Source organism: Trypanosoma brucei, chromosome 9 (genome assembly GCF_000210295.1).
Source record: "Trypanosoma brucei gambiense DAL972 chromosome 9, complete sequence".
Lineage (NCBI taxonomy): Eukaryota > Euglenozoa > Kinetoplastea > Trypanosomatida > Trypanosomatidae > Trypanosoma > Trypanosoma brucei.
In genome coordinates this window covers 250,550-260,916 of record NC_026742.1, presented here as the reverse complement: position 1 = coordinate 260,916, position 10,367 = coordinate 250,550, and the positions used below count along the sequence as shown (strand labels likewise).

At 45.9% G+C, this 10,367-nt stretch overlaps 3 protein-coding genes across 3 annotated transcripts; all 3 read left to right on the top strand.

The window, feature by feature from the left end:
- Positions 1-3,554: 3,554 nt before the first annotated feature.
- Positions 3,555-5,291, top strand: TbgDal_IX1080 (hypothetical protein, conserved; the record flags this gene model as incomplete). Its single annotated transcript, XM_011778003.1, has 1 exon — positions 3,555-5,291. One exon carries the CDS (start codon positions 3,555-3,557, stop codon positions 5,289-5,291), a length of 1,737 nt encoding a protein of 578 aa, XP_011776305.1.
- Positions 5,292-6,280: 989 nt separating this feature from the next.
- TbgDal_IX1070 (hypothetical protein, conserved) lies at positions 6,281-8,566 on the top strand (the record flags this gene model as incomplete). Its single annotated transcript, XM_011778002.1, has 1 exon — positions 6,281-8,566. One exon carries the CDS (start codon positions 6,281-6,283, stop codon positions 8,564-8,566), a length of 2,286 nt encoding a protein of 761 aa, XP_011776304.1.
- A 952-nt stretch (positions 8,567-9,518) lies between these two features.
- TbgDal_IX1060 (conserved hypothetical protein, unlikely) lies at positions 9,519-9,842 on the top strand (the record flags this gene model as incomplete). The annotated part of the gene is made up of 1 exon (XM_011778001.1): positions 9,519-9,842. The coding sequence occupies one exon, from the start codon at positions 9,519-9,521 to the stop codon at positions 9,840-9,842; it is 324 nt and encodes a 107-aa protein (XP_011776303.1).
- Positions 9,843-10,367: the final 525 nt, after the last annotated feature.

The following is a 10,367-nucleotide window of genomic DNA, read 5'->3' as shown; positions in this document are numbered from 1 at the left end:
GATCTTGTGCTTAGTGGTGATCGTGAAGGGTTGGAGAACGCATTCCGTAATGACGCTGCGCGTGCTCTCGGTGTCTCTCCACAGCAGGTGGTTATCATTGATTGCCGACTCGGAAGTCTGTTGATTGATTATAAAGTCATTGGGTGCTCATTAAATGATGCTGATATATTAAGTACCCTTGCTGCATGTCCCTTCTCTGAGATGTGGTCACTATATGTGCCACGTGCTTCCGCTGCACGTGCGGCTATGATGAAGGATTCATCTTCTGCAACAGAAACGGTTACGCAACACCACGTGGAATTTGAGGGTGAGGACTGGGATTATGTTTTGGAGAAGAGGAAACCTGATGTCGTAAGTGCCTTTACCAAAGAAACGGCTGCTCAGTTGCAACTTAATGAGGAACAGGTGCAGGACTTGGTGGTGAGTTACAGCGAGGGAATGCTAAAACTTGAATTTACCATAACCCCACCACACAACCTAAAGAAGGATGATATTGATGAGCGTCTTAATGAATGTCCATACACTGCTGTGTGGATGCTGTATGAATCTAGACCACGGGAGTCATCGGTACTGACAGAAAAATTTGAGGGAGATGATTGGGATCTTGTGCTTAGTGGTGATCGTGAAGGGTTGGAGAACGCATTCCGTAATGACGCTGCGCGTGCTCTCGGTGTCTCTCCACAGCAGGTGGTTATCATTGATTGCCGACTCGGAAGTCTGTTGATTGATTATAAAGTCATTGGGTGCTCATTAAATGATGCTGATATATTAAGTGCCCTTGCTGCATGTCCCTTCTCTGAGATGTGGTCACTATATGTGCCACGTGCTTCCGCTGCACGTGCGGCTATGATGAAGGATTCATCTTCTGCAACAGAAACGGTTACGCAACACCACGTGGAATTTGAGGGTGAGGACTGGGATTATGTTTTGGAGAAGAGGAAACCTGATGTCGTAAGTGCCTTTACCAAAGAAACGGCTGCTCAGTTGCAACTTAATGAGGAACAGGTGCAGGACTTGGTGGTGAGTTACAGCGAGGAAATGCTAAAACTTGAATTTACCATAACCCCACCACACAACCTAAAGAAGGATGATATTGATGAGCGTCTTAATGAATGTCCATACACTGCTGTGTGGATGCTGTATGAATCTAGACCACGGGAGTCATCGGTACTGACAGAGAAATTTGAGGGAGATGACTGGGATCTTGTGCTTAGTGGTGATCGTGAAGGGTTGGAGAACGCATTCCGTAATGACGCTGCGCGTGTTCTCGGTGTCTCTCCACAGCAGGTGGTTATCATTGATTGCCGACTCGGAAGTCTGTTGATTGATTATAAAGTCATTGGGTGCTCATTAAATGATGCTGATATATTAAGTACCCTTGCTGCATGTCCCTTCTCTGAGGTGTGGTCACTATATGTGCCACGTGCTTCCGCTGCACGTGCGGCTATGATGAAGGATTCATCTTCTGCAACAGAAACGGTTACGCAACACCACGTGGAATTTGAGGGTGAGGACTGGGATTATGTTTTGGAGAAGAGGAAACCTGATGTCGTAAGTGCCTTTACCAAAGAAACGGCTGCTCAGTTGCAACTTAATGAGGAACAGGTGCAGGACTTGGTGGTGAGTTACAGCGAGGAAATGCTAAAACTTGAATTTACCATAACCCCACCACACAACCTAAAGAAGGATGATATTGATGAGCGTCTTAATGAATGTCCATACACTGCTGTGTGGATGCTGTATGAATCTAGACCACGGGAGTCATCGGTACTGACAGAGAAATTTGAGGGAGATGATTGGGATCTTGTGCTTAGTGGTGATCGTGAAGGGTTGGAGAACGCATTCCGTAATGACGCTGCGCGTGTTCTCGGTGTCTCTCCACAGCAGGTGGTTATCATTGATTGCCGACTCGGAAGTCTGTTGATTGATTATAAAGTCATTGGGTGCTCATTAAATGATGCTGATATATTAAGTACCCTTGCTGCATGTCCCTTCTCTGAGGTGTGGTCACTATATGTGCCACGTGCTTCCGCTGCACGTGCGGCTATGATGAAGGATTCATCTTCTGCAACAGAAACGGTTACGCAACACCACGTGGAATTTGAGGGTGAGGACTGGGATTATGTTTTGGAGAAGAGGAAACCTGATGTCGTAAGTGCCTTTACCAAAGAAACGGCTGCTCAGTTGCAACTTAATGAGGAACAGGTGCAGGACTTGGTGGTGAGTTACAGCGAGGAAATGCTAAAACTTGAATTTACCATAACCCCACCACACAACCTAAAGAAGGATGATATTGATGAGCGTCTTAATGAATGTCCATACACTGCTGTGTGGATGCTGTATGAATCTAGACCACGGGAGTCATCGGTACTGACAGAGAAATTTGAGGGAGATGATTGGGATCTTGTGCTTAGTGGTGATCGTGAAGGGTTGGAGAACGCATTCCGTAATGACGCTGCGCGTGTTCTCGGTGTCTCTCCACAGCAGGTGGTTATCATTGATTGCCGACTCGGAAGTCTGTTGATTGATTATAAAGTCATTGGGTGCTCATTAAATGATGCTGATATATTAAGTACCCTTGCTGCATGTCCCTTCTCTGAGGTGTGGTCACTATATGTGCCACGTGCTTCCGCTGCACGTGCGGCTATGATGAAGGATTCATCTTCTGCAACAGAAACGGTTACGCAACACCACGTGGAATTTGAGGGTGAGGACTGGGATTATGTTTTGGAGAAGAGGAAACCTGATGTCGTAAGTGCCTTTACCAAAGAAACGGCTGCTCAGTTGCAACTTAATGAGGAACAGGTGCAGGACTTGGCGGTGAGTTACAGCGAGGAAATGCTAAAACTTGAATTTACCATAACCCCACCACACAACCTAAAGAAGGATGATATTGATGAGCGTCTTAATGAATGTCTATACACTGCTGTGTGGATGCTTTATTGACTTTTTGTGTGTAGCTTTTGTTGTTTGTATATTTTATATTGCTTCTGTACGTTTGTGCTGATTGTGCTGTTTTGCATATATATTGTTGCTGTTTTTTATGTGGATTTGTTTTTTAACATTTTTAAATTTCTGTGTGTTTGTGTGCGTTTGTGTCTTTTCTGTTGCTTTTTTGTTGCTGCTTGTTTTATGTCATATATAGAAAGGTGGTATCGGTGTACGTTTTTGCGCATCTGTGTGTTTGTGTGTGTGTATTGTAGCTGCGGCTGCTCGTGATTTTGGTGATGTTTTTTCGTGGATGATCATGTTGTTGTATGCGTGCTGATGCTGATCCTCTTTATATGTTGATTGATTGATTGATTCCTTTCGTATTTTCCTGTAAACCTGAGGACAAGAGGAAAAGAGAATAAAGGTATTAATCTTTTTAAGCATATCACTGACTGTAATAGGTAGGAAGTAGTTTGTGTTAATTTTTTACTTGAGAGTGTAAGTAGCAGAGGAGAGAGTTATCAAGTTTTTATTGTTAAAACTCCTCGTGCGCGTCACGTGGCTGCGAGGGTAGTGACCACGCGTGTCAACGTGGAGTAAACCATACGCGAATATTGAGGTAAATGACGGGAATGAACAGATCGTGTTTGGAGGTCAATGTAAGTGACTACATTTGCTTGGAACGGATTGGCGGTGATTATGAGTGGAGCAATACTCTTGCTCGTGTTATCGGACTGCCCACAAGTCAGCACGTTCGTGTCGAATTGTTCGATCGTGTCGATGCCGTGCCTGGTGGGTTTGAACCGTATGCCGAAAAACTGGGTGAACTTGCGGTGCAGCAGGATCGTCTTGATGGGCTGAACGAGCTGAAAGCGCTCCAACAGCAATACCAGCAGCTGGTGGAGGATGAGGATCGTTCTTCTGAACGGCTCTACCGTGCCCGTGGGGTAACTCAAGAAAAACAGGCCATTGCAGCGGCGTTCACTCGTCAGCAAATGGTGGAGCTTGATCAAGTTCGCGCCGCGATTGAACAAGTACCCGCGCGCAGTTGGAGGGAATTACGTTCAGCGGGTCGACCATCTGAGGAACTGTTTTCACTTGTCCGCGCGCTCATGATTGCCCTACAAGAGGATCATAATGGAAGTTGGGAAAGCATGCAGATTGTCATGCGTCAAAGTGATTTTGTTGGGCGGATAATGGAACTTGACTGCACGGTCGCACCGCTGTCGAAACTGCAACGGAAGAAGATAAAGAATGAGCTTGCGTTGGTCCCCGCCGAATCGCTGAAAGAAAGCAAGAGAAAGGGCGCATCTTCACAGGCGCTACAAGGTGCTCCACTTCCAGTTGTTATTAGGAGGTGGCTGAATGTGCAGATGGCGTGTTCAAGAGCTCGGGAGGCGGAGGAACGCGTCGTTGATGGTTGCTTCGCTCAACTCCAAGAACAAGCTCTTCTTATCACCGAGGTCAACGGACTGCGTGAGATGATTGCTATGTTAGGGGTGCAAATTTCCGAAAAGAAGCAGGCTTTGATTGGTGAAGAACCACTTGATCTACTAAATGATGAAGAGGAACCTATCAATGTTGAAGGATGCTACGTACAACGCACAACGAACGGTCGCGTTGTGAGTGATATTGTTTCACTCGACAGCGTTTTACTTGTTTTTGGGCCGAAGGAAAGCAAGACGCTCCTGGGTAAGGAGATTCCCGTCTATGTTCAACTACAACCTGAAGAAGTACTGAAGATGCAGCAGACAGTTCGCACCGTCAACGACCTGTACGACATTGACGAACTTGAGGCTCTCTTCGCTGCCGAGGAACGGGATGACCGGGAGAAGCGCGAACTGCAGTTACGCATGGAGGAGCTCAGCAAGAAGGAGTTGTTCACCGAAGATGATGAGGAGGAGATGCGGCAACTTGATGCCTTCCTCACGGATGTGGATCGTCGACACGAAAGGACGGTGTGGCGGCGCCGCTGCTTGGAGAAGGCTGGTCGTGATAAACTGTATCTGGAGAAGCACCGCCGGATTGAGAACACAGTGTACTCCGATCTGCACATATTTTTCACTGGAGATAAGTGGCAGGAAGTGCTTGATAATGAGGAGCACCGTGAATATCTGGACGCTGCTTTTAAGGAGGACGCATCTGCGACACTCAGATTGCCGAAAGAGAATTTCACCAACCTAACTTTTGAGGGTTACCCACTGGAGGCGTCGTTCACTACGGAGCACGATAAGAGCACCCCTAAGGAGGAACTCCAGGCGTTGCTAGAGCGTTGCGCCTTCCCAACAGTTTGTGCCTTCTACCATTCTCTAACTGGTGGAACGACGGAATCAGTGGAAGGGGAGGACGTTGATGGATAGTTCCTTGAAAATTTTCTTTATCGTTGTGTCGTAATTTTTTTTCTATTCCTAAATACCGCTTGTAGTTTAACAGTTTTACGTAACTTTGCAACCTTTCATTTGTTAATTTTGCATTTTCATTTTTAAAATGCTATTTACCAGCTGCAGGCGATTTCTTATTGAATTGCACCTCTGATTGTTTTCTCACAGTTAGATGGTGTTAGCGTTGGAAGTGTATCCAATCTTTATACACCTTTCTTGCTTGTATCTTTGGTTTGCCACCCTAATTCATGGGATTTCTCCTTTACCACTGGATCTGGTTCGGCTTCTTTGCGGTGACGTCATGTGTCGGCAATTACGCTGTTTGTTTTATGTTTTTGACGTATTAATTTGCTTTACTGACTTTTTGTGTGTAGCTTTTGTTGTTTGTATATTTTATATTGCTTCTGTACGTTGGTGCTGATTGTGCTGTTTTGCATATATATTGTTGCTGTTTTTTATGTGGATTTGTTTTTTAACATTTTTAAATTTCTGTGTGTTTGTGTGCGTTTGTGTCTTTTCTGTTGCTTTTTTGTTGCTGCTTGTTTTATGTCATATATAGAAAGGTGGTATCGGTGTACGTTTTTGCGCATCTGTGTGTTTGTGTGTGTGTATTGTAGCTGCGGCTGCTCGTGATTTTGGTGATGTTTTTTCGTGGATGATCATGTTGTTGTATGCGTGCTGATGCTGATCCTCTTTATATGTTGATTGATTGATTGATTCCTTTCGTATTTTCCTGTAAACCTGAGGACAAGAGGAAAAGAGAATAAAGGTATTAATCTTTTTAAGCATATCACTGACTGTAATAGGTAGGAAGTAGTTTGTGTTAATTTTTTACTTGAGAGTGTAAGTAGCAGAGGAGAGAGTTATCAAGTTTTTATTGTTAAAACTCCTCGTGCGCGTCACGTGGCTGCGAGGGTAGTGACCACGCGTGTCAACGTGGAGTAAACCATACGCGAATATTGAGGTAAATGACGGGAATGAACAGATCGTGTTTGGAGGTCAATGTAAGTGACTACATTTGCTTGGAACGGATTGGCGGTGATTATGAGTGGAGCAATACTCTTGCTCGTGTTATCGGACTGCCCACAAGTCAGCACGTTCGTGTCGAATTGTTCGATCGTGTCGATGCCGTGCCTGGTGGGTTTGAACCGTATGCCGAAAAACTGGGTGAACTTGCGGTGCAGCAGGATCGTCTTGATGGGCTGAACGAGCTGAAAGCGCTCCAACAGCAATACCAGCAGCTGGTGGAGGATGAGGATCGTTCTTCTGAACGGCTCTGCCGTGCCCGTGAGGTAACTCAAGAAAAACAGGCCATTGCAGCGGCGTTCACTCGTCAGCAAATGGTGGAGCTTGATCAAGTTCGCGCCGCGATTGAACAAGTACCCGCGCGCAGTTGGAGGATTATTAGGAATATAAACAATCCTTCTGAGGAACTGTTTTCACTTGTCCGCGCGCTCATGATTGCCCTACAAGAGGATCATAATGGAAGTTGGGAAAGCATGCAGATTGTCATGCGTCAAAGTGATTTTGTTGGGCGGATAATGGAACTTGACTGCACGGTCGCACCGCTGTCGAAACTGCAACGGAAGAAGATAAAGAATGAGCTTGCGTTGGTCCCCGCCGAATCGCTGAAAGAACGTAGAGGGAAGAGTGACTCATTCCCTAAATTGTTGCGCGGTGCTCCACTTCCAGTTGTTATTAGGAGGTGGCTGAATGTGCAGATGGCGTGTTCAAGAGCTCGGGAGGCGGAGGAACGCGTCGCTGATCGATTGGTTGTGAAACATGACCGAATGGCTGCGCTGCTGTCCGAGGTCAACGGACTGCGTGGGAAGATTGCTATGTTAGGGGTGCAAATTTCCGAAAAGAAGCAGGCTTTGATTGGTGAAGAACCACTTGATCTACTAAATGATGAAGAGGAACCTATCAATGTTGAAGGATGCTACGTACAACGCACAACGAACGGTCGCGTTGTGAGTGATATTGTTTCACTCGACAGCGTTTTACTTGTTTTTGGGCCGAAGGAAAGCAAGACGCTCCTGGGTAAGGAGATTCCCGTCTATGTTCAACTACAACCTGAAGAAGTACTGAAGATGCAGCAGACAGTTCGCACCGTCAACGACCTGCACGACATTGACGAACTTGAGGCTCTCTTCGCTGCCGAGGAACGGGATGACCGGGAGAAGCGCGAACTGCAGTTACGCATGGAGGAGCTCAGCAAGAAGGAGTTGTTCACCGAAGATGATGAGGAGGAGATGCGGCAACTTGATGCCTTCCTCACGGATGTGGATCGTCGACACGAAAGGACGGTGTGGCGGCGCCGCTGCTTGGAGAAGGCTGGTCGTGATAAACTGTATCTGGAGAAGCGCCGCCGGATTGAGAACACAGTGTACTCCGATCTGCACATATTTTTCACTGGAGATAAGTGGCAGGAAGTGCTTGATAATGAGGAGCACCGTGAATATCTGGACGCTGCTTTTAAGGAGGACGCATCTGCGACACTCAGATTGCCGAAAGAGAATTTCACCAACCTAACTTTTGAGGGTTACCCACTGGAGGCGTCGTTCACTACGGAGCACGATAAGAGCACCCCTAAGGAGGAACTCCAGGCGTTGCTAGAGCGTTGCGCCTTCCCAACAGTTTGTGCCTTCTACCATTCTCTAACTGGTGGAACGACGAAATCAATGAGCAAGCTGCGTATTGACGAGTGGTTGGTTCAGTTGCGACGCGAAAGGATGTGGGAGTTGAACTTTGCCGGAAGCGGTTTGGTGGAGACTTTGGAAGACTTCGGTGATGAGGACTATGGCTATACAGATGATGAAGATTATCGAAAACCGTGCGTGGAAATTGCTGAAGTCCGGTGTGACTATGATCCTGCTGTGCGCTACGGTTATGCGCTGCTTGGTTATAATGAAGCAGCTGATGATTTTTTTGACCGTGGTGGGAGGAGAGAACAGCAGACTTCGTCGAGACAGGCATCCGCTGTGAGAAGGGATCAAGTGCTGGCGGGAACGATGAAACAATTGGGTGGTGGTGACTCCCCGAAATCAGATGGTTCCAACTCTGATATCCCGGGCCCTGAGGGTGAGGCACCCACAGCGGCAGAACATCCAGCAGACAAACTCCCGAGTGCGGAACTTGAGGAACTGAGCTTCAATGACGTTGCGGCTGGAGCCGCTCCGGGCGCCGATGAGCCAAGTATCAATGATGTTGAGGAACTTGGCAGTGAGGATGCATCTGTGCAACAGGCATCTTAAACCTCTCCAACTGTTACTGACTCTAATGTGACTGGAGGTGGTACGTCGCGTGGATAATGTGCGCATGTATTATTGAAGATTCTTGTATGTATTATGCATTTTTGTCTCCCTTTCAGATTTGATTTGTCCTTTTCCTCCTATTGGCTATGGGGGAAGTGAGACAGACTATGGGTAACTCGGTGGCTCTCAGAACGTTCGGGTTTGTTCTGCCCGTGTTGGCACTTCTGTGCGCTGGGAGGTATAAGTTTTGAAGCGGAACCCAGAACGTGAAGGAACCTAAAAGACCGCAGTAAAAGAGTGAGTCGTCATAGGTTTTTCTAAGGAAGATAATAAAAAGGGAAAGTAACGCTGGGGTCGAGCGCGATTGGATCGACTTGCCTCTGATGTGGCGAGGAGAGGTCAACTAAACATGCCGTTGAATTGAGCGGAAAGAAAAAGGAAGAAGAAAAGTATCTGTATTTCTTTTATTTTTGTTCTAATTATATATGTGTGCGTGTGTACATGTGCATGGGGGAGAAGCAAAAGCAAAGAGATTCTCTCCAGGATTGAAAAAAAAAAATGCTGAACACTTCACCCAAACCAAAATAAGCCATCTGTGCTAGTTTCTGGTGGGGCGCTGGAGTCCATAATGTGGTCGGATGTACAGGTGTGCCCGACCGCGACTATGAAAGCGAATTAGGGGATGATATCAGGAATAATAATGTTATGCAGGGAAAAGTTGTTCTTTTTCGGGGAAGAATAGGTGAATGAGAAGAAAAGGGAACATAGCAAAAAGTGAAATAAATGAAGAAAAACAGTAATTCAAAAAGAAAAAAAAGAAGAGACGGAAAGAAAAGGAAGGAAGGGGGGATTTAAAATGTATCTGTGAAAACAAAAAGATGGGAACCCATGTATGTGCAAGAAACAAGTAGGATGTGAAACTGTTTATACGAAATGAAGGACATACATATACATGCATATATACATCATATATGGCATACCCACCGACTATGAAAAGGTCAAAAGGGTTTCGGATTCCATGGATTGTGAGAAATATGAAGGAACCGTTGAAGTCCCACTGACAAACGTGGGAGACGCTGTTGGTGTTTCTTTTTATTTTCACTTTTCATATTCCTCATTTGCAATCTCTCTCATGAGCAGTTGTTGTTTCAACAGCAAATGGTATGACATTCTCTGGAGTGCACGGCTTCAGTTTTACCACAAACATAGTGAATTGCAAAGCGGAAATGGAAGAGAAAACGACAAAAAGAAAAAGGGGGGAAGAAGAAAGGAGTAAAAAAAGGAGCATTTAATATATATAGATTTTTCAGCTCTGCCTTCAGCCCTTTCCCTTGGGAGCTTGTATGAGGTGTACGAACCCCTTAACATCCTTTTCCCCCTGTACTCTGTTCCCTCGACGGCCGTCCTCATTCCCTTGTTCTTCATTTTTTTTTTTGATAATTCTTTGTTCTGCAGTGTGTTGTACTATTTATTCCTTTTTCGCCCCTTTTACCTTTCACGTTTTACCCACCCCCTCCCCTGTTTTGGTGCCGAGCCACTGCCGCTTTAGGTTAATTACATCATACGTATTAAGAATAGAAGGGAGGGTATAAAGTTGCATCTAGGGAAAAGGAGAGTGCATCTCTCTTCCACTGCTTTGACGCGCTCACACGCAACATAAATCAATTTATACATAATTATTCTCCGTGGTTCGGTGCACGTGCGTCTGCAACCTCCAGCAACTGATCTTGGGACGGCTTCGCTTCACTGAAGCAAGCACATTGGTGCCCTCACTGCACGTGAATAGAGAAAGGAAAGTTGA